Source organism: Acanthisitta chloris, unplaced genomic scaffold, assembly GCF_000695815.1.
Source record: "Acanthisitta chloris isolate BGI_N310 unplaced genomic scaffold, ASM69581v1 scaffold16746, whole genome shotgun sequence".
In the NCBI taxonomy this organism is placed as follows: Eukaryota; Metazoa; Chordata; class Aves; order Passeriformes; family Acanthisittidae; genus Acanthisitta; species Acanthisitta chloris.
In genome coordinates this window covers 1-18,950 of record NW_008678680.1, presented here as the reverse complement: position 1 = coordinate 18,950, position 18,950 = coordinate 1, and the positions used below count along the sequence as shown (strand labels likewise).

The 18,950-nt window shown below is 38.1% G+C and overlaps 1 protein-coding gene across 1 annotated transcript in view; it reads left to right on the top strand.

Annotated features, from left to right (window-relative positions):
- IGF1 (insulin-like growth factor 1 (somatomedin C)) overlaps positions 1 to 13,841 on the top strand; it is a 49,567-nt gene extending 35,726 nt beyond the window's left edge. The window contains exons 3-4 of the mRNA XM_009076988.1: positions 6,342 to 6,523; positions 13,425 to 13,841. Of these exons, the coding sequence (XP_009075236.1) occupies positions 6,342 to 6,523; positions 13,425 to 13,484 (242 nt within the window). The 3' untranslated portion in view covers positions 13,485 to 13,841. The remainder of the gene's footprint in view (positions 1 to 6,341; positions 6,524 to 13,424) is intronic.
- Positions 13,842 to 18,950: the final 5,109 nt, after the last annotated feature.

Here is an 18,950-nt window from a genome sequence, read left to right as displayed (position 1 = left end):
CTGATTGAACATTGACTCATAATTTTCCAAATACAGATGAGAAATTCCAGAGTACCCTCAAGAAGTATTACCAATCTAACATTAAATCATTTGTCTAAGATTACAAAGAGATGAAAAGTGATATCAACAACCTCTTGTTTTGCATGTCCATGCGTTTAAAATGCAAAGGAAAAAAAAAAAAAAGAAAAAAGAAAGAGACAAACACTAGCTGAACATACAGAACATAGTGGAAGAGGTATGGAGATACAGAGTTAAACAGTACCCTGACTGCTATGCTTTCTTAGAACAATGCCATTGTGTTGGAAATGAAAGACAATGGTTTTGTCCTCCACCAGTGGTGTACATTTTGTGATTTAGGACAAATCATTTTCAATGGAATTCATTTTCTTTGAGTGCTTAGTGACTTAGAAGAAGTCATGGATACGCTCTAAGACTAGATCAAGTAGCTTTATCTGCAGTCTATGAAAGAACTGCCTCTTTCACAGGCCAAAGATAAGTTTCATTTTAAGCAAAGCATTCAGCACAGGAATAAGCCATTCTCCAGGCACAGCTGCTTGTTGACTTCACAACCTTAAACTACATCCCTAATTTTCAGGTCATAGAGTAAGATAAAAGAGTAAGATCAATCTCAAACTCAGCATCTCTAGTCTTCTGTGCCACCACATGGTAGATAGCACACACAGCTCAAAAACACTCCAACACCAGGTCCCAGTCTGGATCTAGCACACAGGACATTAGGAACTGCAATGATAGGACAAGGGGTAATGGATTCAAACTGAAGGAGGGAAATTCTAGGTTGGATATGAGAAAAATGTTTTCTACTCTAAGGATGGTGAGACACTGGCACAGGGTGTCCAGGGACATGGTGGCTGCGCTGACCCTGGCAGTGTTCACAGGCAGGTTGGATGAGGCCTCGAGCAACCTGATCTAGTGAGGAGGTGTCCCTGCCCAGGGCAGGGGGTTGGGACTAGATGATCTGTAAGGTCCATTCCAACCCCTGAACTCTATGATTCTATGTGCTTGTTCAGTTACTGCATTGTAATATAGCACCACAAACTCTCAATCTTGTTGTTCACGCCCCAGCAAAATCCAGTCTAACTGTCTGACTGACTTCTAGTATGCTTGCATACATCCAGATACTGTAAGCTGCTACCACCACTTCAAAATTGTACAAGTTATATCACACTGATGTTTTGATGGACACACGTTGAATTTCCTGCTACGAGACTGTAGCACACGAATAGGTCTATAGTCTTTTGCAATACTCCGAAAGCTGTGGTTACAGCTGAAGACTGAATCTAATAGTAGGTTAGGAATCAGTTCACTGTTTGTCAGATTTGGGATGTATTTCTGAATTACAGGCTACGTGGCATTCTTAGGTTCTACTGCTTGGCTAAAAAGAGCACTATGTGCAGCAAATAGAGCTTCTCACATAAAAGTTCCAGGACACACAACCGCAATTCTTCCTAGAGTACCCTAAAGAGTAGATTAGCTTTGTGTTTACCCTGGCTGTTTCTCATACAGTTTGGACTTGATGATCTTGGAGGTCTTTTTCAACCCAGTTGATTCTATGATTCTAAGATTATGGTTCGACAGCTTGACATTTGAAACTTTCTGTAGTCCACCTATGCGTCCACCTAAGGTAGTTTGGAGGGATGGGCAGGAACTGAGAAATCAAGTGCAAACAAGTCCCACTGACTTAGCATGATTTAAAAGGAAGTGCTATCAGTCCACAAGCAACTGTTTAACTCTTGGAATTCAGGGCACTTCGGCACAGTGTGACTAGACTTCATATCTGCTTGTTGCACATTGAAAAAAACATTCACATGTGTGATAGAGTAGAATAAATGAGAGACAAATATGCTGTTAGGTAAACTTTGACCTATATGATATTATTTTGAGCTAGCAACTGACAAAAAATGAAAGAAACCTCCAAGGCAATCAGTGTACATCAGCAAAAAGGAATGCCTAGGACTGCTGTATGTCCATAGGCAGCACTTTGAAGGTTGAGTAAATATAAGAAACTTTTTAATAACAGCTAGAAGGCTGCACTCCAACTATGCCAGAAAGATGAGAAAGAACTATGTGGGCATACTAACACAGAAGGTCCAGTCAATACTGAATGCAATATTATGAAAAATTAAAAATAAAAGAGCAGAAATCATATTAAAAATGCAGAACCAGCAGCCATTTATCTACTAATACGTACTTCGGTTTAGAAATCAACTTAAGTGCTTAGTTACATCAGCCCCTATCCAGGAGGGCACTCAGGCGTGTCCTCACTGTTTAATATGTGCTTTAGTCCAACAGACTATGTAGGAGTTTGAACATCTGCCTGGATCTAAATGCATACTTTGGTAACGATGACATGGGACCATCTGACCCTGCAGTTCTGCCAGAGGCAGACTGACCAAGTACTGATAGTATCTGTAGAAGTGGTAGGATCTCCTTGTAATTCTTTATCTCATCTTTCTCTGCGATAGCATCTTTGTACACTGCAGCATTTAGGAGGAACAGCAGCAATTTAAAATCCATTGGTTTAAATTTACTGTAGACATCAGACACTTCTCAAAAGTAGAGTCCAGAATCATGATCACTAAGAATATTTTTATTCCTCTTAATTTGCTCTCTGTTGTACAGCACTTTAGGTAATATCGCTTTCTATGTAACAAAAATTTGAAGTGTACTTGACTGTTTAAGTCTTTCAAAACCCTTGGAAACACATTTTTTTAAAAGAAAAAAACCCCAACATTTTACCTCACAATACTAGTGTTAACTTTCTATGAATGACAAGCATTTAGTGCATCATGTGACACAGGAAGACTTTACTTATATTAAATAAATATTGTGTTTGTTAATGTCAATATTTATGTTTCTATAAATAAATCTCATGTTTTATTACTGAACACATCACTGAGGTGTTAGTGATTCCATTCTAAACTTGTTACATGCACCACATAGTCTTTTTAAAGAGCTATTAGATGTTATATCATCCTACATAAAGTCATTATTCTCTCAGAAAGAAAAATAACACATAGCTGGTTTTGGTCTGGCTACACTAAAAATAATGTTGAAGCACACTGAAATTTTCACCAGAAAGATTCCAGGAGTCAGGATTTGGATTAACTCTTTGTGCATATGATAGTGAGGAGAAATGTTGCTCCTGATTACTAAATAAGGCAGCAAAGCTTCATAGGTTATTGGAGGTATTTTATCAGCTTCATAAATGGTTAAGTTCAGACACCAAAGAGTATAATAACTTTCATGAATTCATCCAACAAGATAATAAATAGGTGAGAATAAAACTCAGAACTGACAACTTCCAGCTAAAAAAAATGTTGTGTAAGTTCCTGCTTGACTTATTGGGATGGCTTCACACACAAATAAATGAATGATGATATGAGAGTAAATTACTCCAGTAATGAGAGTATGAGAGTAAAATTACTCTACTTTATGTACCATCAAAGGAAAATCAAACATTTGCCTGTTGAAATGACTGCATTTATCAGTGTCATAAACTCCCTACAAGAACTGTTGCTAAACTGAAAGAATGCTACATAACATGGCATTGTTGTATCTTATGTCTTGAGTAAAAAATGATTAAAGAAAGAAAGCATCAGATTCTATGATTGAGATGCATTTTAAAATGGCAAAATAAGAACAATGGTATGTACAGGCTCAGCACAGAAAGATTGTACAGATAGTTAAAGGAGATGAAAGGACACCTATGCCAACCTGTTCCTCTTCAGCTTTAATCCTGACGAAACTGAATGTTAACCATAACAAGCAACAAAATTCTGAGCCCTTGCAAACTGTACTTTTCATTTGACATTTTCCTTTATAGCAACATTGGATACCAATAGATCCCATGAAAAAATGCCACTATCAGTCATTAAACATATATAGTTTTGCTATTCATGGAAGGAAGATTTCTTCTCTCAAGTACTGATGTTAACTCACAGCAGTTCCTGGCCAATACATATCATCTCATTGACTCTAAATTTTGTACCCTAGAGGTAGGATTCTCTGTTTAGCAGAAATATCATGAGGACCTCACATGTCTAAGATTTTTATAATTACAAAATATTACTAACCCTGAAATCTTCAATTGCATTAGACTCAAACATCATCATAAGCCAGATGGAATTAAGTAATGAGCTGTCCATCCTTATCTGCAGGTTGTCCAGGGATGTAGTAGATGACCCAACCCTGGCAGTGTTCAAAGCCAGGTTGGATAACACCTTGAGCAATCTGGTCTGGTGGGAGATGTCCCTGCCCAGGGCAGGAGCTTGGACCTCGATGATCTCTAAGGTCCATTCCAACCCCTAAAATCCTATGATTCTAAGATTTTTACTGTTAACACTATTATCAACTAAACTCTATGTGTGTTAGATGCTGTGAAATACCATTTAAAAGTAAATTTTTGAACAGAAGCTTTTAGGGTATTTTTGCTTATAACAAACTGGGAGATTGAGAAAAGAAAGGGAAGCTTAACTAATGATTTATTTGTACCTATAGCTCATCTGGATCTATTAGGAAGAGTTAGACCTGCATATCCAGGAAGGGAATCTGCACTTCCATCCTTTAAATGGGAGCAAGACAAACTGTGGCAGTTCTGAGTATCCTACAAAGTAATGACACTCCCTATTTTGTCATGAATGCTAAATTTTAAAAGTATTAGGCTAAAACAATCAGATTGACAAACTCTAGGAGAAAGTTTGTACCTTATATTATAACTCAGTGAGGGGAAAATAGTGGGGGAAAAAGACCCCAAAACTCTATGTCTTGCTGTTTATAATCCTTCTCACTGATCCATGTAAAACAACACACACACAGACAAAGTATTACTGTAACCGTCTCCTGTCTTGCTGTCCTGTTTAGTCTTACAAAACCAATTATATAGCAAGCCATGAACAATATAGAGATCGTCAGTGCATTGCAATATGTTAAGTATGTTTTGCTTTTTGTTTAATTTATAGTCCCTTGGAGGTAAAAAACATCCCAAAATCCTATTGTCTGTCATTGGAGCTCACAGGGATAGTTAATTCTTAGATGGTTCTATCACTGGCTAAAACATGAAACATACTTTACCACGAGAGGTCATTTCATTTACTGATGTTCTGAGGCCTCAATGATCCTTCATCAGTGGATATATGTTTTAATTACAGGGAGCAGCTTTTCAAATTGACCACTGCAGGTCAAGTAGATGGATATCCACCTAGAATTTGCTGTATAAGCATTGGGGGCAATAATTTTTCAAAGAGAAACTGAATTTTCTTATTTTTGATACTCTTGTCCTTTATCTAGCTTGAGTAACTCTTAAAATATAAACTCCTGCCAAACTCTGTGAATAACAGATTTTTGGTCTCAGTGATAAAACTGAAGGAAGAAAAAAAAAAAAAAGGCAAGAAAAAAATTAGTAGAGCTGACTGAATTGAATTACCTCACTTTTTGGCTCTTGGTGCAATTTTCTTTCCTTTTTTTTCCATATTTTTCGGTTCTTAACCAATGTGGATCTTTCTGCAAATGGAAATCTTTATTGCTGAAAATGTCAAAACAAAACACTTAATCTTTTCAGAATTTTGCTGTCTGAAATCAAATTCTACCAGAATTTGAAAAGAGATGTAGTAAGTAAGCAACTGGCTATTTTTTTGCGAATTTTACTGTTCCTTCATATCTAGTTATTCACAACAGAGCAACCACACACTCAACTGGGTTGCATGCAAACAAGCCCAGGAAATATTGGGTCTTTAATCTCTGCATAGTACAGCAGAGAAATCAGCAGTTACTAAGGAAATCATAAACCACTGGGGAGAAAAGACAGAACTGCAAGAGTGTAAGAACTCTATGAATGAAAATGCAACCTCCACTGGAGGTGAGTGATAAATGCGAAATGTTTGCCAATTAAGTAGTTCCTACAGATGCCCAGGGTGAATGCCAAACACAGGAAAGCTGTGTTATGGTAATCCCATTTCCTACCCTTTGCAAAGCTATGGAATATAAAATATTCTGCTTTTATCTGTTCCATCAACCACCTTCCTATTTTTGCTGCATTTCATCAGTTCCTCTGTTACCTTATTTCCTGCTTCCCTCAAGCTTTTGAATTTGCAGATCATAGAATCATAGAAGCAACCGGGTTGGAAGAGAACTCAAAGATCATCAAGTCCAACCCTACCATGGTTACTAGACCAAGTGCCACATCCAGTCTCAGCTTGAAAACCTCCAGGGATGGTGAATCCACCACCTCCCTGGGCAGCACATTCCAACTACTACTCTCTCCATAAAAAATGTCTTTGCATTTTCTTCCTAACATAAAACCTTTCCCTTTGTGTTTTGCATAGGTAAGCCCACAGGGTATGGATCCAGCAGTAGACGCTTACACCACAAGGGAATAGTGGATGAATGCTGCTTCCAGAGTTGTGACCTGAGGAGGCTGGAGATGTATTGTGCTCCAATCAAGCCACCAAAATCAGCACGGTCTGTACGTGCTCAGCGCCACACTGATATGCCAAAAGCACAAAAGGTAGGCCAGGCTGGGGAAAAAAAACCCCAAACACAACAACCAACAACCAAACCAAACAAAATAATTAGCAAAAAAACCCCTGATGAACCCAAAAGATCCCTAGATGTGCTCTGCCTCCAAATTTAGTGGAGTTTTGGAAAACAGTCTCCGTGGTAGGAAATAAGTAGGAAATGGTGTGTTCCACCTCATCTCTTAGAACACTGAATAAAACATGGAATTGTTAAGCTAGGAGTTGTGAGGCTTTATCCTGCTGTTGGGTAGTAAGTGAGAAGTACTCACGTCATTCAGTCATAAATAACACCTACGACTTCTTTCAGAAGAGAAACCAAACACTGAATGTTTAACAACTGCTCTATCCAGAATTTCTTGCTCCTCCTTCCCTTTCAGGAAGAGGTAGAGTGAGTACTCAAGAACAAAAACTCAGCACTTCTGCTGTACATTTTACATGTAGAAGAAAAAATGTTTTTCTTTCTTCATGAATTTGGCCTTTTTTTTTTTTGTCAGAACTAAATTAAATTGGATAGTCACTGCAACCATTGCTTACTTCATTTTAACTATTCAGTGATTAATATGTGTATTCTCCAAGCACTCCAAGTATTGATTGATATTATTTATACAGTTGTGGAGTTCTGAGTATCCATATTTTTGTTCCTGTGATACTAGATATGCTGCACATATGTATATATCTACAGAGCCTGTAAGTCAGAAAACCAATCTTAAACTAAGCTACAATTAAGCTCATGTCCAACTGTCTCTCCTGTTTGAACTCTGAACATCTGTTTTACATGTTATCTGTCTTCTGCTCTAAACCTCCAGTGATTTATTTTACTGCTGTTGACCCTGTCTGTCCTACACATGTGCTCATCCCACTCCTTTACTCACCTGAAAACTTTTGCTTACAAGAAATGGTACTGCATGGAAACCTAAGATTTCATAGGAAGTCAGGAAACCAGTGCTGTATATTAATTTCTTTTATGAAAAGAACAACTGTAATCATTTCAGTATCCATTCATTTCCATAACTCCATCAACAGAATGGAACCCTTTCACCTTTTCCTCCAGAGTTTTCAAACTTTTAAAGCAGTACCTGTATGATTCTTCCTGGGAAGTGTCACTTCAGCCAATAACATCTCAAAGGGCACAAAGGGCAGCAAATGAAGACTTCTTCAGGCAGAGCTCAACTATAGGCAAGAAAACCCCGTGGTTTATTTATCTGGGCACACATATATTTAAGGCTTGCTGGAAAAGAAGGAAACAGGCTTGGCCAGGAATCTGTGAGCTCCTTCCCATACTTGTTGCTAAGGTGATGAGTAAACCAGTCAAGCAAAGGAGACAAATACCTGCCAGCTCTTTGATGGATCTTCACACCGCTTTCCTTGGAGGACTAAGGAATGATGTCATTCTTTAGGCAGCTATCCACCTCCCACTCCAAAACATAGGCAGGAAAACACAGTTCTTACAAACAGGAAGGACCAGAAGAAAGGCCTTGCATCTTTCTGCAGCATCAGAGGAGGTGTTGGTCAAGAGAGGTACTGGAAGAAGTAAAAAAATAGAGGGAATATGTAATTGAGTGAGCCTAAAATTAGCAAAATGCAGCAAAAATTATCCAGGAAATTAAAAGGAGTAAAAATTGAGAGGTGGAAATGGAAAGGAAAGGACAATGAGGACCACAAGAAAAGAAAGGGAGAGAATCAGATCAAAGAGGCTGAGAAGATGTATAATATTGAGTAACTCAATGACCCAAGGTGTATCACACAGAAAGGATGAAATTTTGAGAAAAAGGGAGAGAAAATAAAATTAGAGAAAAGACAACACTAAACAAAACAACACCTTTAAAGAAATTGCATGTGAAAAGGAGGAGAGAGTTTCTTGATGAGAACTTGGCAATAAAACAACAGAAATCTGATGGGAAAAACAAACTGAAATTTTCATTTTTATCTGTGGATGGAGAAAATTAGATTGAGGAAACAAAAATATAGAAGGGGTAGGAGAAATTCAGATTTATGATGGATAAAAGGAAAATACAGGGAAGGGAAAAGTAGAGAAGCACAGTTCACTAGGAAAAACTCTGACTTTTTTTTCTTTCTCTTTTCTTTCTGCAGTCAGCTATATGTGCCTCCATTAACAAAAACAACTGTGTTTATACTTACCCCGGACAGGCCCCCTCAATGTAAAGGCATTTAGCTAGTTCAGAGAGTCGATATATCACTGATTTTACTTTAAAAATAGCGATGATAAAGACAAACTATTTTTCTATTAAGCAATTGTTTTCTGCTTTAGAATATTTTTCTCTCAATATTATAGGTTATATATGAGATATCTTAATCATGAAGAGTGAAACTATATATATGTAGGATAACATATACAACATCTTTAAAATGTTCTTATTTAGATGCAAGATATATGTAGGATTAAGTGGAATATATCAGATGTTGTACAGTTACTCTTAGATTTCACAACCAGTTGGTTTCCTATTCCTTTCATATGTCTGATATAGTCTTTATTTAGTATCTCCTCAAAGCCTTTTTAGATGATAAATTCAGGATTTGGGTTTTGGTTTATGTGGTTTCAGGGTTTAAGTAAGTGGCTTACATACCCAGCTCCCTGAGCAGATCCTTTTTCTTTCCTCTGCACCCAGCACTGGTGAGGCCACACCTTGAATCCTGTGCTCAGTTCTGGGCCCCTCAGTTCAGGAAGGATATTGAGGTGCTGGAGCAGGTGCAGAGAAGAGCAACAAGGCTGGTGAAGGGACTCGAGCACAAGTGCTATGAGGAGAGGCTGAGGGAGCTGGGGTTGCTCAGCCTGGAGAAGAGAAGGCTCAGGGGAGACCTTCTCACCCTCTACAACTCCCTGACAGGAGGTTGGAGTCAGGTGGGGGTTGGTCTCTTCTCCCAGGCAACCAGCAGGAGGACAAGAGGGCACAGACTCAAGCTCTGCCAAGGGAGGTTTAGGTTGGATATTAGGAAGAGATTTTTTATGGAGAGAGTGATCAGGCATTGGAATGTGCTGCCCGGGAATGTGGTGGTGGATTCACCATCCCTGGAGGTTGTCAAGAGAAGACTGGATGTGGCACTTCATGCCATGGTCTAGTAACCATGGTAGGGTTGGACTTGATGATCTTGGACGTCTTTTCCAACCCAGTTGATTCTATGATTCTTCCTATGACCAGTTTGGTAGAACGTCTTAGTTTAATGGAGCAGAGCTCTTCTTCTGTTTGTAGCCCACATTTTGCACACCTGCAGTCATCACATTACAAATGTAAGTTACTACACTACTTACACTAATTTGAATGACAAGACAAGCACTGAGTGGTTAATATGACAACCCCAAAAATGCCTATTTGCTGCTATAAGGCCAGCATCAAGAACCAGTCCTAACCCAATCCATTCTCTCTCCAATTACAGAGGATGTATGTGTAGAGTTTTGTTAGTAGCTAGCAAACAAAAGATTTTATAAGACCATTTGTCCTGTCATTTTTATTACACACTTAGGTGTATTATATACACAGCATAATTTACAGGGCCACAAAAGAAAAAAATAGAGAACAAAAAAGAAGAAATCCTATCAACCTGCAGGATCTCTTGTTCACCTATTTACTGGTTGCTCAGTAGTTCTGCTCACCCAAAGTCTGCCTTTTTTTAACTTGCTATTTGAACACTCTGTTTAAAGCTTTTGTAGCATTCTTACTGTTAAAAAATGAGAGATACTTAGGCATTCATCTCACCAGAACTGATTAAACCCTGGAAGTAGAAATCCGGTATAAAATCCTACCCCAGTTGTAGTCAGTTATCAGAGCAAAGGTTATTAAAGAGGATACAACTCAAACATATGTCATCATTTCTACACTCCAGAGAGATGTCCCTGAATTCATAACACAGAGAACAGGGGTGAAACCAAAGCACATTACAGACCAAGGTTGGTTTGTTTAACCTAAAACTATGAAACTGAATCCTGACATTGCTTACAGATTAAAATGTGATTTAATGAGCAAGTACCTCACCTAGTAAGACAGGAGCAAAACCAGGGAGAAATGTTCAGTATTTGTGCTGGAAAGCAAACTCATGGTTTCATCTATTTTTACACTAAGTTTATAAGTAGAGTTTTAAACTGCAAAACAAGAGCAAGAAGGAAAGTTAAGGTTCTCTCTTCAGTGTCATGGTCCCATCTAGCTTTTCTTTCATTCATTTCTTTCTCTTCTGCAAAATGCTCATAAAAATTTAGTCGATTACCCTTAAGTGAATTCAGTTTTAACAACCATTTAAAAACTGGTGAGTAAAAATTTGTGAAACAATTGTTCTAGCAAAGGAAATAACTGTTGTCTCCACAACAACTGTCTGTGTGAGGGAAGACTGTGACCCTCTCAGATGAAGCAGTGACACACAACCAATGGCATAAAGTTCAGACCAATATAAGGTTACAAGGAACCTTGAAAACTCCTATATGAATGTGAACACAAGTAAGGCTGATTTTAAAATCCAGTAAAGAGGGAAATAAAATTGAAAAAAAAAAGAATCATGCAATCATTTAAGATGAAAAAAAATCTCTAAGATCATTGAGTTAAACCATCAACCCACCATTGCCAAGGCCACCACTCAACCATGTCCCTAAGTGCCACGTCCAGAGGTCTTTTAAATACCTCGAGTGATGGTGACTCCAACACTTCCCAGTGCAACCAATTCCAGTGCTTGACACAAAGTTCCATGAAGGAAATTTTCCTAATATCCAATCTAAACCACCTCAGCACAACCTGAACTTGTCATGAGCACAGTGCTATGCCATCCCCTCGCTCCCTGAGCAAAATGGCAGAAGACATGCACATCTGCATAGAATTTGCTTTTCCTCAGATTTTCAGTCCTTATTCTTCTTTATGTATATTTATTTTACATGAACAACTTATATAAACAACTTATATATTTATGTAAACATAAATATTATATGTACTTTTACTAGAAGTAAATATCCAACCATATATTTAGATATAAATGTGTGCACAAAATATATAAATTATTGATTTAAATATAAATGTATGTGAAATATGAATGTTATGTTATATAAAAGATATGTAATTATAATTTTTATCTATATTTATTCCTCATATGTGGAAAACACACATAAACATATACGGCAACAAATATGAACATGCAGAAGATTCTTTCAAAAATACTTTTATCTAACCTTCAAAATGTAAAGAAATACAGAGTGGGACTAAGAGAGAAGGGGAAAAGATATTAGTGTTTTTAGTTTAGGAAAACACCTTTAAGAAAACAGGAGTATTGCATTATTTGTCATTTATTTTTCTGACTGGCACATTCTTTGGTCATTGGCTCAGTATCAACTCACAGTGACATTTACAGGCCAAAACATGCACATGGCACCAATCCTAATTTCTCCTGCAGTCATGCCACATCTCCAAAGCCAAGGAGGGAAGTTTTAGGTTAACTCACAGAAGGACTTGGCCTCGTCAGAGCATTATTTTCTCCCCTTGCCTACTTCCCAGCCGTGTTCTTATGTGACTGATCACACTGCCCACAGAACTGCAAAGCTTCCAAAGAGACCCCAGAGAGTTCCTAGCTAAGGAATCATGCCTGTTACTACAAACACTAGACTTTCCAGTTATTACCAGTAAAGCAAGAGAACTTTTAACACTAATATGAGATTTGAATATGTGTCCTAATAGACTAAGAATGCTGCTTCATGTTTTCCAATCCCCTTCCATCTCAGTTAAATCTGTTACTATCACAGAGGTGGTTGTTCTCCTTATGTTAATGCCGCCTTGTCTCCAAAGATCCATGCTTAAGGTCATAGAATTTAAGGGTGGGAATGGACCTTACAGACCATCTAGGCCCAGCACCCTGCTCTGGGCAGGGATACCTCCTCACTAGATCAGGTTGCTCAAGGCCTCATCCAACCTGGCCTTGAACACCACCAGGGTCGGGGCAGCCACCACGTCCCTGGGCAACCTGTGTCTCACCACCCTCACAGGGAAAAACCTTTTTCTCGCATCCAACCTAGATTTTCCCTCGTTCAGTTTGAACCCATTACCCCTTGTCCTATCATTGCAGTTCCTGACAAAGAGTCCCTCTCTGGCTCCCTTGTAGGCCCTTCAGATACTGAAAAGCTGCTCTGAGGTCTCCACGCAGTCTTCTCTTCTCCAGGCTGAACAGCCCCAACTCCCCCAGCCTGTCTTCGCAGGAGAGGTGCTCCAGTGCTCTTAGCAACTTTGTGGCCTCCTCTGGACTTGCTCCAACAGTTCCACGTCCTTCTGATGTTGAGGACACCAGAACTGTGTGCAGTATTCCAGATGGGGTCTCACGAGAGCAGAGTAGAGGGGAAAAATCACCTCTTTTGACTTGCTGGCCACACTCCTTTGGATGCAGCCCAGAGTTCCATTGGCTGGGTGGGATGGGTTAGAAGTCTGCACGTCTCTCTTCATGAGCTGACTTTATACAGAGTTCACATTTTGCATCTGTCACCTGAAAATGGTGATTGTCTCTGTCTGGGTCTGAACATCTTCTCAGAGGATACGATACTAAAGGAAGCCTCACAGGTGCAATTTTATTTCTAATTATCTTTTCCTCAAAGACTTGAGAGATAAGGTATGCTTTTCTATATGGGCACAAATGCAAGTCTGAGAACCTAATTCAGGCATTCACACCTTTTTATCCCCAGTAGTATCAGCATTGCATACTTGAAAATGTTATGTGGGTCAAAGCATTTTCTAGTGTGTATGTTCCTGCTACTACCACCAGTGACATTTATTTGTGATTATTCATCAAAATGATGATTCTGGAGAAGAAATTTCTCAGAAAGGAACCACTGTTATGCCCCTATTATAAGTTCTGTGGTCATTTAACATAATTAAACCTGTTTGTAATAATTTTTTTCTCTTTCTAAACCTTCAGGAAGTGCATTTGAAGAATACAAGTAGAGGGAACACAGGAAGCAGAAACTACAGAATGTAAGAACATGCCATCCACAAGAATGAAGAATGAATGTGCCATCTGCAGGATACTTTGCTGTAAATAAATTATTTGTTAAACATTGGAAGACTTACAAAAAAAACAGTGGTTTAAAAAGCTTGATGCAATCTCAACCAATGGGCATTCTCCCAGTGAACAATGCAACTAAACATTCCAATATTAAGTCTTTAGAGAACATTTTAACCAGCCCAGAGCTAAAAATTCTGTGGTTGATAGATTACTGTTTGTTAACCTGTTTTAAATGTCCTGCATAAAAATCTCTAAAAGTCCTGTGCCCCTCAAAAGCCTACAAATTTATGGGCCTTTGATGGATCTGATTGCACTAAATTAACCTATGAATACTGGTTGCTGGAGTCATTCAGCAGCCTAGTCGAAGTGGTGGGGTTTTTATTTGCACTTCTATACAAGCAACAGGCTGTTTGTTTTACAGTGTCTGATAACATTGTTTGTCTACCCCTTTCCTATTTGCACAGTTTGACATTCCCAGTAACAGCAGCAGTAAGGTAACATAGACAGTTCTGAACATCCATCAATTCAATCTGTGGCATTTTGACAGAATATGGGTTATAGATGCATTTGTTTTAAGGCAGTTTTATTCTTCGTTCTCTTGCAAACATGCAATGTATTGCAATTTGTGAGACAAAAGATTTTGAAAAGCAGTTAAAGCATACACAGGCTCTCAAACCATTAATGATTCTTCCAGGTAATTATTTTGCAACAGTATAGGTAACTTCTTTCTTCCTCCATATAATTCAGTATGTAAAATTTAGCATATCAATAATACACATATATCAAACAGTATGTAAAAAAAAAAAATCTCTGTTTTATAGTACAACGGTGCTATTTTATAGTTTGCTACGTGAAAGGGTCTGGCCAAAACAGTAACAGGTAAAAGCAAATATGGAAAGATCAAGCCAAAGATTAAATCACAAAATAGTTTCAAAAATATTCAGTTTAGATCAACTAAAATGGCTTCAAGATTCCAACATGGAAATAACTTTCTCATATTCAGTACAAAATCCAGATACTTGTTTCCCCTCAAAAGAAAATTCAGATACTTGTTTTCCTTTTGGGAACATTTGGATGGTGGAGTTTTCACTCATGATTTTGCGGCACACAAATTCATAGAGGTCTAGGTCCAGAGAAGACAATTTGAACTACAACCCTCAAATGACTTCAAAAGGCCTAAATCAGGGCCTAAATCTTCCTGAAATATCAGTCTTGTATTCAGACATACTAGAGGGGACTCAAGTCACTCTCCATTTTAATTCTTCCCACAATCAGATTTGACTTAATTGACTGCTAATTGGTCTGCTGCATCTCTCTGTAAAGCAGAAAAACTAATCTAATCACTAACTTACAGTGTAGTAAGAGCTCTCAAGGCCAAACATAACATCCTTATATTCTTACTTACAATTGCCATTCAGATGGTTTTGTGGATGACAGATATTTTCAGTCAATCTCTGCTATGTAGCTTTGATCTGTACTGCACTAGTTCCAGCTGTGTCCCTCAGCTCCATTTTTGTAAATCAACTCAGTGCTAGGTTGGCCAAGGTGTGAAGGGGGATGGGAAGCCAAGAGTGCCCCAAGGTGAGCAATAAACTTCGCTGTGAGAGAAGAGAGGAGAAGGCAGAGGATAATGCACTGCTCCACTCAGACCAAAGGATCCAACCTGGTTCCACTCAGGTCCTTCATGGTAGGCTCAGGCAAGGGATGAAGTACCTCTTGGTCAGCCACGAGAGCTGGAGGGCCTGGAGAATAATGTATGAAGGGAGAAGTTAAGGAGATGTTAGATTAGATATATAAAGTAAGTATCTCTTTTTATTTAAAGGTTCAAATCTGCCTTACTTTCTACTCCATGCATTTTATTTAAAGGTTCAAATCTGCCTTACTTTCTACTCCATGCATGCGAGTAGATAACTGAACTATTGATTCAAATGTAAGAGAAGGTTCTCTACAGACTGCAAATGTGCAGTTCCTCAATAGTTCCTTGAGAAACAGGCAGGAAAGGTAGGTCTTAAAAGTCTAACAAATTATTATAGTTCCTTTCTTATTCCCATAGCAAATTTGTGGTTTGTGTTTTTAACAAGTGCAATGTATTTCCTATGCAATCCCTTACACCCTTCGCTTTCTGTGAGATGTTTACATGCACAATCAGCTGCCATAGCAATGTAAAAGTAGAACAGTAAATGAATAAAAGGAATATGTCACAGCTGTCACTGACTGAGATAGTTATGTTGAAAAAGGAAGGAAGTAAAGAGAAACAGATGTGGAAAGTAACCTAAATTATTTAACACCCATTCAATAAACAGTTAGCAATTCTGATACCTGTCATAGCTCCTGCAGACCTTTTTTTGGCAGGGGGGATGGAGAGGGAAGCACTTTTAGTTTGAAACTGGAAGGATCCTGAAACACAGTCTAAGAATAAGATGTTATTTTGTTGTCAGAGACATGATACATATTTCCATTTTGTGTCCCATGACCCTTTCTGTCCCCTATCTCCTCTGACATGCTAATGGGAGGAGAGAAGGAAGGTGTGAGTACACAAAGCAATTTGTGGTGGCAAATTTCTTTACAGATAATTTTTTCACCAATGCACTGTTAACGTTACTGAATAATCATACAACATTTTGCACTAAGTCCTGTGAATTAATTCAGATTTTCGGTGTTATCTTGGGATTCTCATCCTCACATTCATGCCACCATTTTTATCCTGTAGAGGAATCACAACTAGAAAATGTCAGTCAGAGGCAGCAATAGCTAACATCAGAACTTGACAACTGTCTAAACAAATTCTAATAATCCTTGAAAGAAACTGAAATAATGAATAGCTATGAACTTCAAAGGCAACACTTTGGGTTACTAGTGAATAAACAGTATAATAAAATGGGAAGCAGTTCAGACCTGCAGAGGTGAGAAATGCAGGGATGGGAAATGCAAACTTGTATAATGAATCTCCAGTCACATGGCAGGGAGCACATGATATACAGCCAGCACAAAAGAAAAAGGGCTGTATTAGCTTAATAATCTCAATAAATCTGCTGCTTAAAGAAGTTGAAGCAGGAGCCAAAACACCTCCCTCCCAAATGTACGAAGCAGTCTGACTCGAAAAAACTTCTAATTAGAGAAACTGAAAGGTTCAGCTGGATTTTCCAAAGTGCTCCGAATATTTAGGAGCAAGGCTCCCACTGGATGTCATTGACTATCATAAATCATTCAAACAGTAGAGAAAAGCCCATTCCCCAGTCTTCCCTAACATGTAAGGCACATGACAGAGGTCATGGATTTTTGCATAGTAGAATAGACTTTAAATTCCAATTATTACTCATAATGCCACTGAAATGCAGAAGTAACAATGTTAATTAAGCCTCATTATTTCCAGTCAGTTCAGAAAAGCACTGCAGATCTAAACCCACTGAAATTGATAGATCTCTTTCATCAAGGTAGCAAAATTTGAGCCTCATCTCCATCGTAAATATAATTCATCATGAAGTGTTTAAATGGAAAATTCATAGTTCTAGTCAAAACGTGCTGACAAACCTACACTTAGACTTCTGTGAAAGACTTGGATAAGGCTCATTTGTACCATTCATACAAGAGAGGAAAGAAAATTGAACTAGGGGATATTGTAGTCAGTCCAGTTCTTGTAGATACATTAAAAATAGGCACCTTTTCCCCAAGGCAGTTCAGAGTGTCAATCCCTTTTGTAAGACTAAAGGGTAAATTTGTGGTAGCCTTTCTTTATAGGAATGAGTTTCACACACAACTCGTAGCTATGTTCAGGTGCCCCATGAGCTGGTTGTTCACTCAGTATCAATGGTTAAAGTCAACCAATGAAGACTTCAGGCCAAGCACTGAGTCTTCTTAGCTCCCCATTTTACAAGCCAAGTGTAAGAGATGACAATCTCAGAGAAGTGAACACATACTTGTTTTTCCTGTTACTGATTTGGCCAACAATGCCAAAGTGGTGCTATTGTTTTGTTTAAGAAAGTACTTGACTAAAACATAAAAGAAAGCATAAATATTTTTTTAATGTATGAAAATGACAATTATATAGGTATGGTTATTAAAGTAGAAATACAACTAGTCATAACTTTTCAACTTTTTGTCACTCAGAAAACAGCAAACAAATCTTCTGTCAGTGGAGAGTAAGAGTCAAAATGCCACAAAAATTCATAGACTTTAAATGCACTTCTGAATGCACTTACCCCCAGACAGTAGCACAGATGAAGAAAAGCAAAGTCAGTGAACAATGGATATGACTGTTCAGATTCATGCAAGTCCTATAGCATACCAGAGATTTTTAAGCCACACTCTAGCCTGAAATCAGTGTAGAGTTTGGCTTAGTCTGTGGCATGATATGATTGTGATTTTCACTGAGCATGTTCGTGTTTGTATCTGATTACTTTCACACCCATGGCCCCCCACAAGTCAGTCTTTCTTTTAAGATCCCAAAAGGCACAATCACATCTGATTTTAACGAGGAAAAACATATTCCTAACAGGAAACTGATGGGGTTTTTAATTATCTTGTTTCAAATTGTGAGAAAAAGTTGAAATGTTTGGCTAACAGTGTGTGAATTTTTTTAAATTTACTTTATGTGGTCACTATGAACATCCTAATATGCAAAATTTCACCTTTCATTGTTTTGTTCTGAGATGATGGTAAATTCAGCCCCAATAGAGATCCTTAGAAACTATAGGCCGGAGATAAAACCTGCATTCTGATGAAGGTATAAACAATATATTTAAAATGTTTTATTTTTAGTCTGAAAAGGAATAGTACTAATTTATTTGGGGACTCTACCTATACTAGTCCCTATTGAGGATACTGTTCAGTGCGAATAAGTCTTTTGAACACCTGACTTCTATTCAAAACCAACATTTATTCCTCCCTCCCCCAGCAAACCTCGTTAAAACACTAGTGCAACAAAATTTCATCGTCTGTCTGTTTGTTTGGGGGGTTTGGTTTGTTTTGACTCACTTTGTTTTGGTAAGGAGGAGGAGATGAGGCTTTCAGGTGACTCAGATTTTTTTTTCCTCTTGGGAACAATCCACATAAAATAAAGAATTTGTCTTAATGAGCTTACTAATTACTAAAAGTTCCTGTGTGGAAGTTGTATTAAGCAAAGCAACTAGATTCAAGTTGACTCGAAAGAAGGAAAGAAATTATCAATGGCAAGTTTTTACCCATTCTAATCCTACACTATACATTTTGCTTCTCACAGTGTTGGAATATTCTAGTGGACTACAAGTGTCCAAACACACAGGGTCTGACATATACAGAGCTCTGATTTTTAACATGAAGAGTGTTATGGGAATGTCTGAAACTTGATTACATATAGTACAGTATAGAGATATCATTTGAGCAGAAACCCAAATGGAAGGACCTCCCTGACTCTTACATTGGGAAATCTTACACGAGTTGCATAAAGGTCGTGTGCGTATA